Source organism: Salvelinus sp. IW2-2015, unplaced genomic scaffold (genome assembly GCF_002910315.2).
Source record: "Salvelinus sp. IW2-2015 unplaced genomic scaffold, ASM291031v2 Un_scaffold16326, whole genome shotgun sequence".
NCBI classification, from domain to species: Eukaryota; Metazoa; Chordata; class Actinopteri; order Salmoniformes; family Salmonidae; genus Salvelinus; species Salvelinus sp. IW2-2015.
Window position 1 is genome coordinate 31,019 of NW_019957535.1, and position 24,294 is coordinate 55,312.

Consider the following 24,294-nt stretch of genomic DNA (forward strand, 5'->3'; position numbering starts at 1 on the left):
GGAGAGAGAGGGGAGAAAGAGGTCAGAGCACAGGGTAGGGCAGTGTGTGAGCAGAACCAGCGGTGTCGTTTGACTTAGCAAACCGAGGATCGGATGTCGTCGACCTTCTTTTCAAAATGGTTGACGAAGTCATCTGCAGAGAGGGAGGAGGGGGGGGGGGGAGGAGGATTCAGGAGGAGGAGAAGTGGGCAAAGAGCTCCTAGGGTTAGAGGCAGATGCTTGGAATTTAGAGTTGTAGAAAGTGGCTTTAGCAGCAGAACAGAAGAGGAAAATGTAGAGAGGAGGGAGTGAAAGGATGCCAGGTCCGCAGGGAGGCGAGTTTTCCTCCATTTCCGCTCGGCTGCCGGAGCCCTGTTCTGTGAGCTCGCAATGAGTCGTCGAGCCACGGAGCGGGAGGGGAGGACCGAGCCGGCCTGGATAGGGGACATAGAGAATCAAAGGATGCAGAAAGGGAAGGAGAGGAGGGTTGAAGGAGGCAGAATCAGGAGATAGGTTGGAGAAGGTTTGAGCAGAGGGAAGAGTGATAGGATGGAAGAGGAGAGGTAGCGGGGGAGAGAGAGTGAAGGTTGGGACGGCGCGATACCATCCGAGTAGGGGCAGTGTGGGAAGTGTTGGATGAGAGCGAGAGGGAAAAGGATACAAGGTAGTGGTCGGAGACTTGGAGGGGAGTTGCAATGAGGTTAGTGGAAAACAGCATCTAGTAAAGATGAGGTCGAGCGTATTGCCTGCCTTGTGAGTAGGGGGGGAAGGTGAGAGGGTGAGGTCAAAAGAGGAGAGGAGTGGAAAGAAGGAGCAGAGAGGGAATGAGTCAAAGTAGACGTTGGAGGTTAAAGTCGCCCAGAACTGTGAGAGGTGAGCCGTCCTCAGGAAAGGAGCTTATCAAGGCATCAAGCTCATTGATGAACTCTCCGAGGGACCTGGAGGCGGATAAATGATAAGGATGTTAAGCTTGAAAGGGCTGGAACTTTGACAGCATGGAATTCAAAGGAGGCGATAGACAGAGGGAAGGGGAGAAAGAGAGAATGACCACTTGGGAGAGATGAGGATCCCGGTGCCACCACCCCGCTGACCAGAAGCTCTCGGGGTGTGCGAGAACACGTGGGCGGACGAAGAGAGAGCAGTAGGAATAGCAGTGTTATCTGTGGTGATCCATGTTTCCGTCAGTGCCAAGAAGTCGAGGGACTGGAGGGAGGCATAGGCTGAGATGAACTCTGCCTTGTTGGCCGCAGATCGGCAGTTCCAGAGGCTACCGGAGACCTGGAACTCCACGTGGGTCGTGCGTGCTGGGACCACCAGATTAGGGTGGCCGCGGCCACRCGGTGTGGAGCGTTTGTATGGTCTGTGCAGAGAGGAGAGAACACTGTATGAGGCCCAGTATAGAGGTAGATAATAACTTCATTTTCCCCACTAGTGGTTAGAGCGTTGGGTCAGTAACCAAAAGGTTGCTGGATTGAATCCCCAAACTGACAATGTAAAAATCTGTTGTTCTGCCCCTGAACAACCCCCTGTTCCCTGGTAGCCTGGCATTGTAAATAAGAATTTGTTCTTAACTGGCTTGCCTAGTTAAATAAAGGTTGAAATAACTATTGATTTTCTGGTTCATTAAGAAACCTAAACATAGATATGTGTTTTGGTTTGACTCAAGTAGACCATGCCCGTTTCATGCATATCTTTCTATAAAATAAAACGTTATTTCAGAATATTTTGGCAAGTTAGCTTGCTAAGTCATTGATCTTGCTTTGTACTATATCCCTCTGGACACTGCTGTCTCAGGCCTATTAGCTTGCGTTTACACAGGTAGCCCAGTTATGATCTTTTTCCCAATTATTGGCAAATGATGATCTGATTGGTTAAAATACCAATTAGTGGAAAAAGATCAGAAATTCGCTGCCTCTGTAACACAGCCATTGTTGTGTGTGTTGCGTGCCTATGATGGGCCAATGGCTGTGCTAGATGCCATATTTGGCCAGCAGGTGACATGGTAGGCTAAATGATGTGTCCAGATTATCGTCTCTTGTCATTTAGCTCTCCAGCCCCCAGGAGCACCACATCCAGCAGTTTATGGCCAGCATGGAGATCTAGTAATAAAAAACATAGAATTCGTATGTAAATTAATGTAATGTCTGTTTGTTCTCATTTATCTAATCATTGTTCTCAAATATTAGTAGCTGTAGGCTAGTTTAAATTGGCGGGGAACGCAGGCACCTGAAGGGCCTGTATACATTCGATTTTTTTTTTTAACTAAACAACAGCCAAACCTAGATAATCTTAAAAAAAAAAAATTGTGATCACAATTTGATATGATTTCATTTATATTGACAGAGGAGTACAAAGAAAACAATAACGAGTCACATTAACCATCTGTCATCCCCTCCCTTCCCCTGCCCACACTCAGTCATGAACTTGAATGCCGAAGAACTACAAGAGAAGAAGTGTAAAAGCTCAGTAAATGAGATACAATTAAACTAGCTTAAACGTGTTGAAACAGGTCTGTAGATAGTATCACTCTTTATGCTTTGGGCTATTGCTGTGTAAATATAATATGCCTCACAGAACCACAAGATGGTGATACTGTATTTCCATGGCATGTCGATGTCTGCTGTAGACTTGTAGACTATCTGATAACTAAAAGTGTTATCAGATATACACACTGCTAGTGAATGAATGAGACATGAACACTGCTAGTGAATGAACGAGACATAAATACTAATAGTGAATGCGACTAGCTTCAGCTAGATAAACCAAGCAGGGGGGAAATGTAACACAGGGCTATACATACATTTTTGTAATATAATTGAGCATGAATTGATATAAGCCTGAGAGACATGAGAGACCTGCTGCTTTGTTGGCTTTGTAACACATTTCATTATGGAATTCATCAGGCCAACTGCATATAATAGAGCTTGACAGCACCTGTTTGTGTCTATTTATTTGGACCCCATATTGTGAGGTATTTCACACTATTATTATAGGGCCAAAAGCAAATGGGTGCAAACACAGAAACAGATGAACAGACCCTCACTTTGCAGGGCGCAAACAACCCAGCATGCTGACTGGATCACAGGCACACACACAAACACATGCATGCATGCATCCACACACACACACACACACACACACACACACACCACACACACACACACACACACACACACACACACACACACACACACACACACACACACACACACACACACACACACACACACACACACACACACACACACACACACACACACACACACACACACACACACACACACACACACACACACACACACACACACACACACACACACACACACACACACACACACACACACACACACACACACACACACACACACACACACACACACACAACACACACACACACAACCACACACACACACACACACACACACCAACACCACACACACACACACACACACACACACACACACACACACACACACACACACACACACACACACACACACACACACACACACACACACACACACACACACACACACACACACACACACACACACACACACACACACACACCACACACACACACACACACACACACACCACACACACACACACACACACACACACGACACAGCACACACACACACACACACACACACACACACACACACACACACACACACACACACACACACACTGCAAGATCTCTCCCTGAGTAACATTTCAATACAGGACCTGCAGCTGTTTATAATGTAGTAGTTTCCTCTTGAACCATTTGGCTGTAGTTTTGCTCCTGTTTACAACATAGCCTATCCGAATACAGTGCATTTCCGAATACAGTGCATTCGGAAAGTATTCAGACCCCTTGACTTTTTACACATTTTGTTACGTTACAACCTTATTCTAAAATTGATTAAATACATGTTTTCCCTCCTCATCAATCTAGACACAATACCCCATAATGACAAAGTGAAAATAGGTTTTTAGAAATGTTTGCAAATGTATTAAAAATAAAAAACAGAAATACCTTATTTATATAAGTACTCAGACCCATTGCTATGACACTCGAAATTGAGTTCAGGTTCATCCTGTTTCCATTGATCATCCTTGAGATGTTTCTACAACTTGATTGGAGTCCACCTGTGGTAAATTCAATTGATTGGACATGATTTGGAAAGACACACACCTTCTATATAAGATCTGCAGAAGGGTACCAAAAAATGTTTGCAGCATTGAAGGTCCCCAAGAACACAGTGGTCTCCATCATTCTTAAATGGAAGAAGTTTGGAACAACCAAGACTACTCCTAGAGCCAAACTGAGCAATCGGGGGAGAAGGGCCTTGGTCAGGGAGTTGACCAAGAACCTGATGGATACTCTAACAGAGCTCCAGGGTTTCTCTGTGGAGATGGGAGAACCTTCCAGAAGGACAACCATCTCTGCAGCACGCCAAATTAGGGCTTTATGTTAGAGTGGCCAGACGGAAGCCACTCCTCAGTAAAAGGCACACGAAAGCCCGCTTGGAGTTTGCCAAAAGGCACCTAAAGGACTCTCAGACGATGAGAAACAAGAATCTCTGGTCTGATTAAACCAAGATTTGGCCTGAATGCCAAGCGTCATATCTGAAAGAAACCTGGCACCATCCATACAGTGAAGCATGGTGGTGGCAGCATCATGCTGTGGGGATGTTTTTCAGCAGCAGGGAATGGGAGACTAGTCAGGATCGAGGGAAAGATGAACGGAGCAAAGTACAGAGAGAACCTTGATGAAAACCTGCTCCAGAGCGCTCAGGGCCTCAGACTGGGGTGAAGGTTTCCCTTCCAACAGGACAACGACTCTAAGCACACAGCCAAGACAACGCAGGCGTGGCTTCGGGACAAGTCTCTGAATGTCCTTGAGTGGCCCAACTAGACCCCGGACTTGAACCCGATCTCTGGAGAAACCTGAAAATATCTGTGCAGCGACGTTCCCCATCCAACCTGATAGAGCTTGAGAAAATCTGCAGAGAAGAATGGGAGAAACTGTCCAAATACAGGTGTGCCAAACTTGTAGCGTCATACCCAAGAAGACTCAAGGCTGTAATCGCTGCCAAAGGTGCTTCAACAAAGTACTGAGTAAAGGGTCTGAAAACTTATGCAAATGTGATATTTACATTTTTTATAAAAATTTATAAAAACCTGTTTTAGCTTTTTCATTATGGTGTGGTATTGTGTGTAAATTGATGAGCTGTAATGTAACAAAATGTAGAAAAAGTCAATCTGTCTGAATACTTTCCAAATGCACTGGAGTAGTGTCACCACATGCATGGGAAAGTCACTGCAGTGTGTCTGCCAACTACAGCAGGCTAGATGTATGCACAATTAGCTAATTATACAGACACATCGCCAAGGCCATTATCAACTTGTCGATGTGAGTTGCCCATTTCTCAACACATTTGGCTCACTGTATTTATTGAACGCTGTATAGCCAACTCCTATGGCCTTTGCCATGTTTATCATGACAATGAGTATAGGAGTTGTCAAGACAGAACAAAGATCTGGGATCAGACTAGACTAGCAATAGGACTTCATGTGAAATTTGCATTATAAGAGGGGCATTCCTGTGTCATATCTGGAGGCTTGTGGGGGGGGGGAGGGGGGGGGGCATGTCTTCAAGGAATGATTCCTGTTCTCTTGGTGAACTAGTGAGAAGCAGATGTCATTCGATTATCACATAGAACTTCACTTGATTGTTTTATTGAGGATATGAAATACACTGTTTACTAAAAGGAAGGCTGATTTGATTCAGATGAGTTTTTCTTACAAGGAGATATTATGAGGCGGGTCTATAATAACATCAGGGTTGACTAGGCCTACATAATCGTACTTTACTCTATAGAGAGGAAATAAAATAATATCTAGATGCATTTGCTCCTCATGTCGTACTGCTTATCAGTAGGTTATAAAAGCATGTTATTATTTAACATTTTTGATTCGAAATGGCTTACTTTGTCCCTAAAATGACCACACATAGACATACTATTCCCTTAAGGCTGGGTACGCCCCGCTTCAACTGTTTTATGCAAATATATGCGCAATGTAACAATCGAAGTCGCTTTGGACCAATCAAAGATGCGCTCTAACCGCGGGAGATCCAAATTTCGCGGGACGAAATTTGGCGCTAAAAAAGCAGTTYTTCCGAACTCCAATTCCCTTGTATCAAGAGCTAAGCTTTTTAGCTGGACAGAGAACCGGACCGTGGCAGTATCTTCTCTACGGAAAATCTGAAGAATACGCCTAAACTTTGTATTTCTGGAGGATTCTGCTTCTCAAGACGTAAACTTCAAAGTTTGCCCATTCTGGACTTGCAAATATACTTGTTGTTTATTTATTTAGCTATTAAATCATTAGCTAGCTAGGCAACGTCTACGTTTTCTCTCAACTGGACACATCAAGTATAATATCGGTTGCAATGCAAGTCGTTTAACTTCAGAAAATACTCAAAGGATATCTCTGGTGATTAGGTATTTCACTTATGCATTTTGCACATCAATAACTAAATAGTATTTTTATGAAATTCTTCGGACTTTTATCAAACTAGTTACGAATTGTGAGACATCGTTTCCAGTTCGTATCGGAAAGACTCCAACTCCTTTCATTCACTGTCGTGAATACAGTTTTCTGGAATATTTGAGTTTTGCTAGTAGCTAAACGTATTTTGATTTGAACACAGTCGTTATTTAAATTTACTAAAATGATGCGGCTGCCCAAAGGCGTTTCTCCTGCGTCTGGCCGAGGTGCTGTWGGAGGGCTGTCGTGTTCACAGAATAAAGTTTTGTCTGGAGTGAAGACAGAATTCTTCARCACCGGGTTATGCAGTTCACCGATGAACTCTGTACGGGCTGGATACTTCACCCAAATCTGCAACACGACAGCGGCCGAACAAAGGGTGAACTGCCTCTATGGAACTCCCCATGGACCTGAAGCTAAACCCATCAGACCCTCCGGCAGACTCCCGGTAAGACTTAAAAAAAAAAAAAAATGTAAACTACCAACAATCGATATTACTGTTATCCACTTGATAATTAACGTTACTGACTATACGCCAAATTATGGGCAAAATATTCTTACATTTCACCGGTATGAATATTCATCGGAGTTGTGCTTGACATTTAAACTGTCAAGCACAGGGTGATTTCTCATTCTACATGTCAATGTATGGTTCAAAAAGTAAGAGATAAGAATATCAAATAATTAAAGAGCAGCAGTAAATAACAATAGCGGGGCTATATACAGGGAGTACTGGTACAGAGTCAATGTGCGGGGGAACCTGTATCCAGGTAATTGAGGTAATTATGTACATGTAGGTAGAGTTATTAAAGTGGCTATGCATAGATAACAGAGTAGCAGCAGTGGAGGGGGGGGGGCAATGCAAAAGTCCTGTTCAGGAGTCTTATGGCTTGGGGGTAGAAGCTGTTTAGAAGCCTCTTGGACCTAGACTTAGAGCTCCAGTACCGATTGCCGTGCGGTAGCAGAGAGAACAGTCTATGACTAGGGTGGCTGGAGTCTTTGACAATTTTTATGGCCTTCCTCTGACACTGCCTGGATGGCAGGAAGCTTGTCCCCGGTGATGTACTGGGCCGTACGCCCTACCCTCTGTAGTGCTTTGCGGTCGGAGGCCGAGCAGTTGCCATACCAGGCACTGATGCAACCTGTCAGGATGCTCTCGATGGTGCAGCTGTAAAACCTTTTGAGGATCTGAGGACCCATGACAAATCTTTTCAGTCTCCTGAGGGGGAATAGGTTTTATCGTGCCCTCTTCACGACTGTCTGGATGTACTTGGACCATGTTAGTTAAACCTTACATGAATGAGGAAATGCACCACCTGGACAGGGAACTCATTTCATAATGCCCAATCAGCCAATGCAAGTAATTTGCTGAAAAATGCCATTTAGCTTAACACATTGTTTAGCCATAGCCCCCAGCTGTCACTAACCAACCAAGCCAGGTCATATACACCCGGCTCAACCTGTTTGTGTCCATCCACAAAGGTCACAGGTCACAGCTGGACAACCACTCACTTTTCTTGGGAGCTGACACAATTTGTATGTTCAAACATCACACACACACACACACACACACACACACACACACACACACACACACACACACACACACACACACACACACACACACACACACACACACACACACACACACACACACACACACACACACACACACACACACACACACACACACACACACACAGAGGAGTAGTCTTAAGGGAGATAATGACATGTTGCTGATTAACACACACACCCAGGGTTCAGTGTGTGCGTCCAGGCTGATATTGTCTTTAGGACTAAATATTGAGGGGAACACTACTCCTGTGCTTTGCGCTAATACAATGACATTAACTTGGCTCGTCACATGTCTGGGCCAATGCAATTTCCATTGTGTATTACTCACCATTGTCCTAATGTCTACTTCCTATTCTAGGCCAAGTCTGACCATGGCACTAGGTCAGGCGATCAGGGTATGCATCACCCCTCTCTATCCTACTTTTAGGATTAGGACCATGAGCTTTTAATGACCAGGAACATTTTGTTATAAAACTAGTTACTGCTAGATTACAAGTTACAACTAGTTATAGCCTATAACTGGGGCCCAGCTATACTTGCCCTGGAAACTTGGTAATGATAATAGTGTCAGAAGAAGTGGTAGAGCAGGACATCCTCTTGCCATGCCCTGTTACTCGTAAACACTTTGGGTTACACTGTGAACGAGCCGTTATCCTTCTCCCTGCTGAAGTCATTCTCATTGGGGAAAATGGGAGTAGAATTGATCTCAAATATGGGTCACTCACAGATACTTATATAATATATGCCATTTTGCAGACACTTATCTAAAGCAACTTAGTCACGCTTGCATACATTTTATGTATGGGTGGCCCCGGGAATTGAATCCACAACCCTGGCAGTGCAAGCACCATGCTCTACCAACTGAGCCATACAGGACCACTTCACAGGTTGTCATGGATACTTACAACTTGGCAGAGACTAACAGCTGGTCAAACGTCAACATCATACTAGTCATATTCACCTTGATATTGTATTAGGGCACTCCTACACTCAAGTGGAAGCTAAATCTAGAGAGTTAATAGTTCATTATAGATAACCTGTGTCATATTTATAGTGGTTGCTGCTATGATGTTTGAGTGATTGGCGTGCTGTGAAATACTGTGTTTCCTGTGCGGATGATACTACAACTAACTCGTAAATGTTTGACAAGAGTTTTACTCCCGAGTTGAAAAACAAGACAGAAGGTCAAGGAGTGCTCTCAGGTTTCAGTTTGACACATACAGTACCAGTCAAAAGTTTGGACACACCTACTCATTCAAGGGTTTTTTATTTTTACTATTTTCTACATTGTAGAATATAGTGAAGACATCAAAACTATGAAAGTACACATGGAATCATGTAGTAACCAAAAAAGTGTTAAACAAATCTTCAAAGTAGCCACCCTTTGCCTTGATGACAGCTTTGCACAATCTTGGCATTCTCTCAACCAGCTTCACCTGTAATGCTTTTCTAACAGTCTTGAAGCAGTTCCCACATATGCTGAGCACTTGTTGGCTGCTTTTCCTTCACTCTGCGGTCCAACTCATCCCAAACCATCCCAATTGGGTTGAGGTCGGGTGATTGTACTGTACTTTTGTTTGTACTTCTGTTTATCCCATGTAACTCTGTTGTTTTTTGTAGCACTGCTTTGCTTTATCTTGGCCAGGTCGCAGTTGTAAATGAGAACTTGTTCTCAACTGGCCTACCTGGATAAATAAAGGTGAAATAATAAATAAATAAAATAATTGTGGAGGCCAGGTCATCTGATGCAGCACTCTGTCACTCTCCCTCTTGGTCAAATAGCCCTTACACAGCCTGGAGGTGTTTGTTGGGTCATTGTCATGTTAAAAAACAAATTGTAGTCTCACTAAGCACAAACCAGATGAGATGGCGTATCTTTGCAGAATGCTGTGGTAGCCATGCTGGTTAAGTGTGCCTTGAATTCTAAACAAATCACTGACAGTATCCCCAGTAAAGCACCCCCACACCACCTCCTCCATGCTTCACGGTGGGAACTACACATGCGGAGATCATCCGTACTCTGCGTCTCACAAAGACATGGCGGTTAGAACCAAAAATCGGAAATATGGACTCATCAGACCAAAAGACAGATTTCCACCGGTCTGTCTATTGCTTGTGTTTCTTTGCCCAAGCAAGTCTCTTCTTATTGGTGTCCTTTAGTAGTGGTTTCTTTGCAGCAATTTGACCATGAAGGCCTGATTCATGCAGTCTCTTCTGAACAGTTGACTCTGTAAAGCATTTATTTGAGCTGCGATTTCTGAGGCTGGTAACTCTAATGAACTTATCCTCTACAGCAGAGGTAACTCTGGATCTTCCTTTTCTTTGGCGGTCCTCATGAGAGCCAGTTTCATCATAGCGCTTGATGGTTTTTGTGACTGCACTTGAAGAAACTTTTCTTGTTCTTGAAATTTTCCAGATAGACTGACCTTCATGTCTTAAAGTAATGATGGGCTGTTTCTCTTTGCTTATTTGAGCTGTTCTTGCCATAATATGGACTTGCTCTTTTACCAAATAGGGCTATCTTCTGTATTACACCCCTACTTTGTCACAAATTATTGACTCAAACGCATCTATCTTCAGAGTTCGTACTGTTAGATGACCTAAACTGGGATATGTTTAGCACCCCGGCCATACAACAATCTAAACTAGATGCCCTCAATCTCACACAAATTATCAAGGAACCTACCATGTACAACCCTAAATCTGTAAACATGGGCACCCTCATAGATATCATCCTGACCAACTTGCCCTCTAAATACACCTCTGCTGTCTTCAACCAGGATCTCAGTGCTTACTACCTCATTGCCTGCGTCCGAAAGGGGCCCGCAGTCAAACGACCACCCCTCATCACTGTCAAACGCTCCCTAAAACACTTCAGCGAGCAGGCCTTTCTAATCGACCTGGCCTGGGTATCCTGGAAGCATATTGACCTCGTCCGTTAGTAGAGAATGCCTGGTTGTTCTTTAAAAGTGCTTTCCTCACCATCTTAAGCATGCCCATTCAAAAAAAAAATGTAGAACTAAGAACAGATATAGCCCTGTTTCACTCCAGACTTCACTGCCCTTGACCAGCACAAAAACATCCTGTGGCGTACTGCATTAGCATCGAAAAGCCCACGCAATATGCAACTTTTTAGGGAAGTCAGGATCCAATATACACAGTCAGTTAGGAAAGCTAAGGCTAGCTTTTTCAAACAGAAATTTGCAACCTGTAGCACTAATTCAAAAAGTTGAGACACCGTAAAGTCCATGGAGAATAAGAGCACCTCCTCCCAGCTGCCCACTGCACTGAGGCTAGGAAATACTGTCAGCACCGATAAATCTACGATAACCGAGAATTTCAATAAGTATTTTTCTGCAGCTGGCCATGCTTTCCACCTGGCTACCCCTACCCCGGCCAACAGTCTGCACCCCACGCAGCAACTCAGTCAGGATCACTACTTTATTTTAAGAATGTGAAATGTCAGAATATAGTAGAGAGAATGATTTATTTCAGCTTTTATTTCTTTCATCACATTCCCAGTGGGTCAGAAATTTACATACTCAATTAGTATTTGGTAGCATTGCCTTTAAATTGTTTTATTGTGTCAAACGTTTCGGGTAGCCTTCCACAAGCTTCCCACAATAAGTTGGGTGAATTTTGGCCCATTTCCTCCTGACAGAGCTGGTGTAACTGAGTCAGGTTTGTAGGCCTCTTTGCTCGCACCCGCTTTTTCAGTTCTGCCCACAAATTTTCTATAGGATTGAGGTCAGGGTTTTGTGATGGCCACTCCAATACCTTGACTTTGTTGTCCTTAAGCCATTTTGCACAACTTTGGAAGTATGCTTGGGGTCATTGTCCATTTGGAAGATCCATTTGCAAAACAAGCTTTAACTTCCTGACTGATGTCTTGAGATGTTGCTTCAATATATCCACCATAATTTTCCTTTTCATGATGCCATCTATTTTGTGAAGTGCACCAGTCCCTCCTGCAGCAAAGCACCCCACAACATGATGCTGCCACCCCGTGCTTCACGGTTTGTGATGGTGTTCTTTGGCTTGCAAGCCTCCCCCTTTTTCCTCCAAACATAACGATGGTCATTATGGCCAACAGTTTCTATTTTTGTTTCATCAGACCAGAGGACATTTCTCCAAAAGTACAATCTTTGTCCCCATGTGCAGTTGCAACCGTAGTCTGGCTTTTTTATGGCGTTTTTGGAGCAGTGGCTTCTTCCTTTGCTGAGTGGCCTTTCAGGTTATGTCGATATAGACCAATGCCATACAACACTCTGTTTGTGGCCTCCAACTGCTCTTAAATGCTAGTAAAACTAAATGCATGCTGTTCAACCGATTGCTGCCCGCACCTGCCGCCCCCTGCATCACTACTCTGGACGGTTCTGACTTAGAATATGTGGCAGGTAAAAATACCTAGGTGTCTGGTTAGACTGTAAACTCTCCTTCCATACTCACATTAAGCATCCTCAATCCAAAATTAAATCTAGAATCGGCTTCCTATTTCGCAGCACAAAGCCTCCTTCACTCATACTGCCAAACATACCCTCGTAAACTGACTATCCTACCGATCCTTGACTTCGGCGATGTCATTTACAAAATAGCCTCCAACACTCTACTCAGCAAATTGGATGTAGTCTATCAACATGCCATCCGTTTAGTCACCAAAGCCCCATATCTACCCACCACTGCAACCTGTATGCTCTCGTTGGCTGGCCAACACCTCCTTTGGCCGCCTTTCCTTCCAGTTCTCTGCTGCCAATGACTGGAACGAATTGCAAAAATCACTGAAGCTGGAGACTTATATCTCCCTCACTAAACTTTAAGCATCAGCTGTCAGAGCAGCTTACCGATCACTGTACCTGTACACAGCCCATCTGTAAATAGCACACCCAACTACCTCATCCCCATATTGTTATTTTTGTTGCTCTATTGCACCCCAGTATCTACTTGCACATCATCATCTGCACATCCATCACTCCAGTGTTAATGCTAAACTGTAATTATTTTGCCACTACTATTTATTGCCATACCTCCCTAACCTTACTACATTTGCACACACTGTACATAGATTTTCTATTGTGTTTTTGACTGTACGTTTGTTTATCCCATGTGTAACTCTGTGTTGTTTTTGTCGCACTGCTTTGCTTTATCTTGGCCAGGTCGCAGTTGTAAATGAGAACTTGTTCTCAACTGCCCTACCTGGTTAAATAAAGGTGAAATAAAAAAATAAAAAACGAAGGAAAGAAATTTCACAAAGTAACTTTTAACAAGGCACACCTGTTATTTGAAATGCATTCCTGGTGACTACCTCATGAAGCTGGTTGAGAGAATGCCAAGCGTGCGCAAAGCTGTCATCAAGGCAAAGGGTGGCTACTCTTTGGGTGGCTACTGTAGATTCTCAAATATAAAATCTATTTAAATTTGTTTAGCACTTTTTTGGTTACTACATGATTCCATGTGTTATTTCATAGTTTTGATGTCTTCACTATTATTCTACAATGTAAAAAATAAAGTGCTGTAGGTTTCGGTGATGTACTAGCTACCCCCACACATCACTACCTCATGTCATCATTGCCTATGCCCTCACCCCTCTCTGGGACCCCATGGTCAGCCTCTATTTAGGCTAGGGCTCAGGGTGCTGGGGTGTGAGATTGCCCACTTTGCCCCTTGTTTACACTCCAGCCAAAAGCTCTCTTTCTCTCTGTTATCTTGAGTTCCCTCTTCTCTTTTTGGCCTGCTCCATTCCCCAGTAGCATGGGGAATGGGGCCGTCTTTTTTATGTGTGAGGGACGTAGGCTAGCTTGGTGTTGAACGGGTCTTTTTGTCACACATATTGAAACTTGTCCTTGTCTTGGCAGTTAGGTTCTACGTAACTGAACCGGCGTTTGAAGAGAGAGAGAAGGTTTACACGCGCACACACACACCAGTAGCTAGAAGTGAGTCTGTTGAAACCATTTGGTTCATGTGACACAGATTTGTGAAATGCCTCTGGAGGAAAATCCAGTCATATCTGTTGAAATGGCGTGAGTTAGAGGCGTGGAAGGACAGCTGAACTTACATGCACGTTTAGGGTGAAGACGCTTAGTCACTGTCTTAGAATGAGGCAATAACGGCTGTGGGTTGAGACATTATGACGCAATGGGTCATGGAGATAAAGAATGGATTGTGAAGGAGGGACTCGGGTGTATTGAAATACATTTATGTCATTTGGCAGACACTCTTGTCAATGTAAGTAAATACATTTTCATACATATTTCTCACACTAGTCCCCTGTGGGAATCGAACCCACAACCCTTGTAAAACCATGCTCTACCAACTGAGCCACACGGGACCATGTAAATGTACTTAAAGTAGATCGCCAGCAATGGCCTGCTAATGTGTTGACAATTGCTGTAGTTAGCTGTTAACTCACTATGTTTGAACATGACATTCTTTTAGCTTAATTTATTGCTTGTGTGTGTGTGTGTGTGACTCGTTATGTTCTGTGTCTCTCTGTACATAACTTTGTGTTAGCATTTGGTGGTTGAGTGATTTTTGTATTTTTTTCCTTCCCCCCCTCGCCTGTGGTACGCTAGCTGACATAGGCCTTGCATTTTCCCACGCCAAAAGGCAAAGCGCTGACTCCCCATTCAAAACCTCACGACAAACACAAACTCACAGGCCTAAGCCGGGCCGCTGCAGGGCAAAACTGTGGTGAAATGTTCAAGGGGAGGCCCATTCGAGTTAGATACAATGCAAGGTGGCCATTTTAACCACCACATGTCATCTTCTCTGGGGTTTAATTGACCGGTTGCATTTAGACCAGTCTCCAGAAGATGACACAGGGGGTCACATGTTTAATCCATGAGGTGGTCTGAAAAGAGTTTAAGAGTGGGATCGGTGCTATCTTTTACTCAATCGCTCCTCTAGTTAGCCACTTGGCCATTTCCTTCCTCTTTATTGGTCAAAAGGAGAAATCATGTCTTAATACAGGTTGAACAAGTTAGAGGGGAACAAACAAGCCCACTACTAGACAATAAATTGATCATTATTACGAATGTATTGTTTTGTATTTACCATAAGTAGCAGGCTTACTGATAGACTACTAATGAAAATCTTAACAGATGCGATTGTGTGTGAAAGACAAGTAGAGTAATTTGACTATAATCTAGCCTAGGCCTAGTAATAGCAATATATAGTAGCCCCTGAAATAAACGTGTGTGTGTGTGCTAGAAGGGTTAGACAGGTCCTCTTGTTGTCTTTCCCTGCCACCTGCTGTGTGTGGCTGTGCCATATGTCACTGACAGACAGGTGGACATGTGGTGGAGGACAGAGGGACAATGTCATCCCTTGTCCCTCTCTCTCTCATGGTTCAATTCAAAGCCACATGCTGCTCACATTCTCAAATCTCCTCTCAGATCTACTGTAGTAAAGTATGGGTTTTACTAAGAGATAGGAGTTTTTCCAGACCATTTTTTTATTTTTTTACCAGGCAAGTCAGTTAAGAACAAATTCTTATTTACAATGACTGCCCACCCTGGCCAAACCCGGACGACGCTGGGCCAATTGTGCGCCGCCCTATGGGACTCCCAATCACAGCCAGATGTGATACAGCCTGGATTCGAACCTATTCCTGGTTAGAAAAAAAGAGAACCAGTGCAGTTAAAACCATAGGTGAAAGTTAAAACTACACATTTGTTTAATTCTACCCTGTAGTCTGTGTGTCTAGTTGTACTGTAATGACCTTACTTAGTACATAAGGCCTATTGCAGCGTCAGATCATGACATGCGTCACATAGTTTATACCATGGTTTGATTTGTAGCTTGTGGACATGTGGCCTTCGTGGCACATGCTGGGTTGTGTCTGTAGCCACACTGAAGCAGAGCATAGTCTCATTTGACATGCCCTCTCTCCAACTGTGATCTGGCGTGTGTGGTTGTGCGGTTTGTAAAACGAGATTTATGGAGTTGTGTGTACGCACACACACACACACACACACACACATCTGTGGGGGGGGTAACACCACTTCTCTCTCGGTTTTCAACCAGCAGTACATGCGGTACCCCAGGGCAGATGTTCAATGTTCTGCTTGGTTCCCCTCCACTGCCACTGAGCACATTATAATCTGGTCCTAATTTAGTGTGTTGGAATGGAGTGGGGGCATACCATTGCTGCAGTATGGGGGTGTTCTGAAGTCCTATTAAAGATGCGTTCCGGAGGATTGAAAACAACCTCATAATTTTTTTTAAACCTCCCATTTTGGACTCGGCGTGTCTAACAATAATAAACCATAATAAACCATCTGCAGTCCTCTTCCAGCAGCAAAAAGGCACAGAATCCTTACATTCTAAGCATGACATATTTTAGTGCAGGTGATACACGCTTGTTCAACAGTGAAAATACCTAGATCAAATCCATACATCCTAAGTTAGAAAACGTTTGAACGTTAGACCTGTTAGACTTCGGTTGTAGTTTTAATTTCTCTCTTTCAATGGCCTACGCTTCTCTGGAAGCAAGCGGGAAATGATGTGCGTTAAAGATGTTACTGTAACCAGACATGCATTAGAAGACCATTGTCAACCTGATCAGAAGCACCATGCTCACAACCTGAATCTCCTAAATGGTGTCACTGATGTATTTTGTAAGACAAATACTAGTAGACAAATACTAGGCTTATATATATATACTCATTGGTGCTGAGCGATTAGTCTTTTTTGAGCTTGGTTCAGTTTCGGTTCGAGTATAAGAAAATAGTCTCTGATTTCGGTTTCTATTAAAAAAAATTTACATTAAATGCACCGCGCATTATGTGGGTTGAATGCTGTAACAACACCGAATAAAACAATTGGGCCTAATAAAAGTCACACGGTGGTAGTCACTGCCCATTACTGATTATCAGTTAATAACCATCATTTATTCACATTACTTGATCTTAATTTTTTGTAGAGCTGCTGCCTAATGCTGTCTGACAAAATCACAATAAAAAAATAAAAGTAAAAATGGAATACTTTTATGACTTCTATCAACCACCTATCAATCACTTAGATCGTGTTTTTTTCAGGTAGAGATTCCTCGAGAAGCAACTGCTCTCTATCGGAATTCTTCTGTCTCTTTTTAGATAGCAGGCATATTCCAACAAAAAAAACACAGAACGGTAGGCGCGCAATGGATTATGGTAATTGTAGTAATTACCACGTTTTCTGCGCTAAACTATGCGGAATATTGGTCGGTTGGAAACAACAGCTTCCTACTACATCGCACAGTTCAGGCTTGATCTGTCTGCAGAACCGGCGCAATGTGTGCATTGAGCTCACAGAAAAATACTGAATGAAATGGAATTCAAAATAATTGAACCAATGTCAGTCAATTAGTTGTTTAAAAATCGAAAAATATCCTACATTTCCGTTAATCGCTCAGCACTAATAATCATTACACGACTTTAAAGGAGAAGGTCATTTGATGCAAACATATGCTGTAAGTAGGTTATACCTTTTCCATGGTATAAATTACATTATCACAATCGCTTGCTTGCCATACTAGTCTGTACAACAACGGGAGTTAGCCACAACCAAGCTTGAGGGACAATGTTGATTGGCAGGTATCATTCCCACTGAGGTTGCAAGGTTAAAATGGGAGGTGGGATCAGATCCGCACAGCATTGTCTAATAGAGCTCGCCAACTTGTAGTTCTAAAACCTGGAAATAAGTGACCTCTGGTTCGTCCAGCCATCCCTGAAAATAAGGTTTGAGGTAAACGCAGGCTTTGGAGATCTTATACATTTTGTTCTGTGAGGTAATAGCAGTCAGTTAAAATGACCTTAGCATAGTGGTGAATACGTGTGATGCAAAATCGGAGGTGTGTGTGTGTGTATAGGTGGTCTTATTTATTTGTGTGCGTCCATAAGAGTGTGTATGATAGCAGTGGTTAATTTCTGTTTGTCGTCGATATGGCAACGCGTTCACCTATCTGATTTGAAGAACCCACTGCTATGACGAGTACACACTGGTCATCGGGGTGGGGAGGAGCGGAGGAGGAGCTAAGCGCCCATAGGAGGTGGGAAAGAGAGTATGTGAAGAGGAACGTCCATGGTTGAGTGGGGAAGTGGAAAGGGGTCACTCGGGAGGAGGAGAAGAAACAGGGGGATGTGGTCAGTGAGGGGCGTTGCGTCAGTGGCGGTCCACACACACACACACACACTCCCCCCATTAGAAGTGCTTGAGAATGTTATGGCCTTTGTCACAGTTCTTGAGACCACCACCACAATTACGACTTTGTCGCTTTTCAACAGCCACAATTAGCATTAGCATACTGGCAGCACAGATCTCACACCACAGTGGACGGGCTGGGCTTTATTCTATGGCCTGCGACCATCCTATCCTCATGATCTACAGCTCTATAGGACATAGTTACATGTCAAGTGGACTTGTTAAGCATTCAAACTGGGGAATGGTTCCAATAGACTCCCTGCATCTTAATAATCCGTCCTTTCTCACAAAGTGTGCACGTGTTCACTCCCCTTTTTGAAAGGAAATTATTGGTTGGAGATATATAGTGCAAAACTCTCTAGCCCATGCCTCCTACGTTGTCCATCCAGTGATTTGACATGTGTGGGGAGTAGTGAACGAGTGCAAACTTCAGGAGAAAGGAGATATTATTGGGACACACTCCTTCTCAAGCTGTCTTTAACCCCTTTTTTCCTCTTCTTTGTGCCCCCCCCATAGGCCAAGAGGAAGCTGGACCTGGAGGACCCCCTCTACCTCCCAGAATTCAGGACTCCCAAAGGAAAGGGGAGTGTGGCCACAGCCAGAATCCCTAGTCCCAAAAGTGAGTGTCTGCATCAGTGAAAAAAGACTGCCACCTACTGTCTTCATTACCAAATAAGTGACGGGTTGCATAAAGCGAGACAACATAATCACCCATACATTCTTTATACTCAAACACACAAGCTACATGTAGATCTTTTCCCAATCCATAATATTGAGTTCACATATGTATAGTCCACCGTACACAAATCCACTCTCTTACCTCATCTCCTGTATGACCTATGACCCTCAGCGCCCAAGTCCCCCGGCGAGCGGACGCGCTACGACACCTCCCTGGGTCTGCTGACCAAGAAGTTTGTCGGCCTGCTGAGCGAGTCACCTGACGGCGTGCTGGACCTCAACTGGGCCACCGAGGTCCTCGAGGTGCAGAAGAGACGCATCTATGACATCACCAACGTGCTGGAGGGCGTGCAGCTGATCCGCAAGAAGTCCAAGAACAACATCCAGTGGATGTGAGTAGGACACTTAGGACAAGTACATTTAGGACAAGTCAACACTTAGGATAAGTAACTTCTCATTCTTCGGCTGTAGGTGGGCCCAATTCCATTTTCAACTCCTTAGCCTCTACTCCTTGGTGATATATTGATAGGTCCACCTTGCTCTGTAATCGAAAGACAATCGTTTCTTAAAGTGTTGAAAGTTCCAACTTCACCTGACCGTGATCTATCTATACCATGATGTACAATGTATGTACTCTGTAGTGGCTCATCATAAAAATAAAAATCATTTTATTAGGGTGGGTGGCGTGTTCGAGGGCTCGGCCAGCAGCGGGGAGAAGTCGTGCGCCCTGAGGAAGGAGCTGGGAGAGCTGGAGAGGGCCGAGAAGGCCCTGGAAGACCTGATCACGTCCAGCAGCACCCAGCTCAAGGAGTTGACCGAACACGGGGACAACCAGGGACAACTAGGTTACGTCACCTACCAGGACATCAGGTCTATAACCAGCCTGCAGGACCAGACGGTCATCGCCGTCAAGGCCCCATCAGAAACCAAGCTGGAGGTGCCTGAGTCCTCGGGGGTGAGTGGTCATCTAGTCATAGATAGAGAGCTGGGTAGTGTTCATTTGGGCACACTGTAGCAAAACATTTTGCAACAGACAACGGCAATTGCTTTTCTTACTGGAAAAGTTCAGTTAGTACCTGACCGTTTGAAAAATGTTTTCTGCCAACTGAACAGTGGCACAATACAGCTGAAGTAGACGTGAAAAAAAACACAGCGGCTGTTCCAAGGATTGCCCTATGTGTAACCTTTATTTAACTAGGCAAGTCCAAGAAGAACAAATTCTTACTTACAGTAACAGCCTACCGGGGAATAGTGGGTTAACTGCCTTGTTCAGGGGCAGAACGACATATTTTTACCTTGTCAGCTCAGGGATTCGATCCAGCAACCTTTAAGGTTGACGGCCTACCGGGGAACAGTGGCCCAAYGCTCTAACCACTAGGCTACCTGCCGCCCCTATTACTTGGAGCAAGTGACATGGGTGTGCACGTTGGGCCTGCTCTGTGGTTGCCCCATTGGACAAGTGATTTTTAATTAGTGATAACAACCAAATGACAAAGAATTCCAGTCGTCTTTACATTTCCGGGCAGGTCATCATAACCTCGCCCAATGGGCGAGAGCCTTTCAGACCTTAACGTCAGTCCCTGTACCTCTTCCTGACAAGGATATGCCACACACTTTCTTACTAAGCCAATCCTCTTGTATAACAAAAATACACTTTACCCTTCTGACATTTTGAAACCGAGCCCATTCAATTACCAATCCTGCTCACTATCCCTCACTTCCCGTGGTGCATCATTGCTACATCTCCCTGTTGTCCTGTACCCACAGGGATCCCAACAGATCTACCTGAAGAGTAAGAACGGCCCCATCGAGGTGTACCTCTGTCCCGAGGAGGGCCTGGAGGATGCCAGCCCCGTCAAGAACACCACCACCCCCAGGAAAGACTCCCCTCATCACCCGCTGGGTCACACTGCCACCCCCTCCGTCGCCATGGCACCACCACAGTACACCACTATCAAACAGGAGCCCCAATACACCGACGTCAAGCAGGAGCCCATGGAAGGTAAGCTGAACTGGGGGGGGCCTGTCTTGTCTGATACAGCTGAGGTCTATTCAGTGATGTGAAAAGTCCTGAACGTTGCAGATAGCAATAGAATGAATAGACCTGATACGATTTCCAATTGTACATGACAGACAGTCGTAGCTGTTCTACACAATACCGTTCCATCTGAACGTTCTGTACTGTTGCACCCTCCTCTAAACAGTCCCGTGTGTCGCAAAGGGGGTGTCCAGTCGCTAACACATCCTCACTCCCTCTCCGCCCTCCCTATAGCTGAACTCTCCAGACCTGCGTCAGTATCCCTCCCCAACACCTCCACCACCAACACCACCACCCTCCTGGACGTAGAGGGCCTCCTGGGCCTGCCCCCCAGCTTGCTCCAGATGACAGAGGACCAGCTCCCGGGCCCCGGGTTCACCCCCGACCCCAACGCCCCCTTCGTCAGCTTCTCTCCGCACCTCGACCACGACGACTACCTCTGGGGGCTGGAGGATGGCGAGGGCGTGTCCGACTTCTTCGACACCTACGACCTGGGGGACCTGCTCCAGAGCTGAGGGAGGGAGAGAGCGGATGGGATTATAGCCTAGTTACGACCACGTTACTTGACCTGAAGCAACTCTGAGCCCTAGTTATAATAACTAGGGCTCAGAGTATATATAATATAGGCTATAACTGGTCAAGGGAAAACTCCTGTCCCTATTCAAGAAGGAGTAGAGGTAGGGGGTGAGGGGAAATGTTACACTATGAAGCCATCAACCTTTGCTTTAGCCGTGTCTATACCACGTTAATGATTTGTCTAAAACGGGCCCCTTGTGTCTGTTCATTTGTATATACATGTGTATACTTTTTGGGTTTGGATTTAGGGTAGTGCCTGGATTGACACTGGTTTGTGTGCGCTGTGTGTGTCCAGCTTATGAAGCTCTCAGCATTGTGGTTTGTGTATTTGTATAGTGGACAGTTTGTGTCCGTCTCGTTTCTATGCTGTGTGAAAATGCTATGTGCTGTTTGAAAATATAGACACAGCACATTTTTTTTTAATGCATATCTGATGATCAGCAAAAAAATAAACTCGGGCATTTTGGGTTGGGGGTGTTATATTAATAACTCTCAGGATTTCTTTGTGACTTCAAAAGTCTAAATGTTTATAGTGCGTATCTTTGGCCATTAGGGGGCAGCATTGTATTATGTCAGCTGTAACTTGCCAGCTTCAGAAGGTTGAATCACTCGGTGTATGTTTTAAAACCGAAGTGAAACGGGGAGGTACTACTGAACGTCTCCAATAAGAACAGATTTTCTCTTTGTCCGCTGCAAAACTTATTCGAAATATTGTGCCCTACTGATCACGACCCAGGTGATAACTTAATGTGACGTTTCAACGAGGTGTAGGAGTACGGGTAGGGTGTAGTTGTCGGGTGTTCCCAAGACATCTGTTTATATTGGGGACCTGACCTGGTCACTACATCGAGCCTCAAGCTTTATGGAAGGTCAGGTGGTGAAGTATTCTGTCTCCCATGCCAGAATGTGTCCACATCTAATCATAGAGCACAGGTGTCAAAGTCATTCCATGGCGTATGTGCAGGTTTTTGCTCCTCCCTTGTATTTGATTGATGAATTAAAGTCATTAATTAGTTAGGAACTCCCCTCACCTGGTTGTCTAGGTCTTAATTGGACACAAATTGGAAGGAAATAACTCAAACCAACAGACACCCGGCCCTCTGTAAAATGAGTTTGACACCCCTGTCATAGAGGTTCGTTAGAAGCAGTTCTGGACCCATAGCCAAAGACGCAGAAGCTGCATTCCAAAATGTTCCCTATATAGCGCACTGCTTTTGACCAGAGGTCATAGGGGATAGTGTGCGATTTGGGACGTAGCCAGGGTCTTTTTGGTGACTGATATTATCCATCTGCGTGGTGATCCCTAGTCGATATGTGACTGACTAGAGTATCATGCTTTGCTCTTGGGAATCGGCAGCTGGGTTTCACATCGTGAAGCTTCTCTATCAAGATGCATTTGATCGGTGTTTTGTAGTATCTAGAATTTGTAGTAACAAATGACTTTATATTTCCAAGGAAATAATCTAGTAAGGATGATAATACGCAACAACATCTGGGTGTTTTGATTTAGGCAGTAATTAAAATTAACTAGAGGGCAATTTTAATTTCCCACTTCTTTTGAAACGAGATGAAGTCTTTGATTAAATGGTGGTTTGTGTGTTGTTGAACGCTCGCCATGCACCCATAATAGGGAACAAAGAGCAAAAAATGTATGAAGGCATGGCCCCACGTGTGTGGTAGTTTAAACCTGGGAGACAGAGCCGAAATTACACGCCATGGTCAGATTTCTCCCTCTGTCTTTTAGACTGGGCTGTGTTCGCACCAAACTGAACAAAACCCATCTCAAGACGTCTTTGAGCATGATTTCCGTGTTGGTGCGTTTTCTGCCTCTTCCCCAATGCGGGTAAAGTCAATTGTCCTGTCCTAACAAACTTGAATATTTTGTGTGCGTGTGGTTTGTGTGTGTGTGTGTGGAAGGTTGGGAAATGGGTGTTTTTTTAAGTTGTAGATTTGTAGACAATTTGAATACAAAAATTGTTTATTTAAAATGTTTTATTGTGCATCATTTTTTGTAACTGTACAGAATTTAATTTGTATTTATAATTTTTTTTCCTGAAATCATTTATGTTTTTAATACTGACGATTTGTAAAAAAGCAACTGTCTTTGACATGCGGCACTTAATATTTTGTAATATTGTGGTTGGTTTGAAAAGAATAAAGTATTGAAGCCATGGTGTAAACTTGCCATTCTGTCTATTTCCTATGACATCATTCATTGATTTCTCATGGCAGGCAGCAGTTCTCCAATGTAGGTCAATGGTAGATGCCTCATTGTTCTCTTCTGTCTGGAAATCAGCAAACTCYGTTCCAGGGTGTGCTTGGTCAAGTCCGATCGTAAACCAAACTGTTTTCTTAAGAGTGAGTTTATTAGAACCACTTATAATTTTTTTTCKGGTTTATGAACAAATAATCCTGTTCAGACTAGCTTCAAATTAATCCTCAAAGCAGAGAATTCTGGCTAATATGGTAACAGATTCAAACACAAACCTCRGTATCAACATAGAATTGAATACAAATGTACTACAGTAATGCTGCAGCATATATAGTATAGCTTTCTTAGCTCCACAACATCTAGTTGGGAATCACTATCCAATCCGATCTGTGTTAGAATTTGGCACAATAACTGAGGACATGTCTTGGCACATTGATGCAATAGAATTGTGACATTCCCATGGCTTGACTGAACAGAACAACATGAGCAATGACAATAACACTGATGCAGCTAT

The 24,294-nt window shown here is 44.1% G+C and overlaps 1 protein-coding gene across 2 annotated transcripts; it reads left to right on the plus strand.

The window, feature by feature from the left end:
• The first annotated feature begins 6,171 nt into the window (after positions 1-6,171).
• On the plus strand, positions 6,172-23,742 carry e2f2 (E2F transcription factor 2). 2 transcript variants are annotated; one of them, XM_024146214.2, is made up of 6 exons: positions 6,172-6,970; positions 18,793-18,895; positions 19,127-19,346; positions 19,630-19,909; positions 20,722-20,956; positions 21,227-23,742. In XM_024146214.2, the coding sequence occupies exons 1-6, from the start codon at positions 6,707-6,709 to the stop codon at positions 21,505-21,507; spliced, it is 1,383 nt and encodes a 460-aa protein (XP_024001982.1). In that variant the 5' UTR covers positions 6,172-6,706; the 3' UTR covers positions 21,508-23,742. The 2 variants fall into 2 exon arrangements, with proteins under 2 accessions (XP_024001982.1, XP_024001983.1); XM_024146215.2 differs by lacking the exon at positions 6,172-6,970 and adding an exon at positions 14,215-14,319.
• Positions 23,743-24,294: the final 552 nt, after the last annotated feature.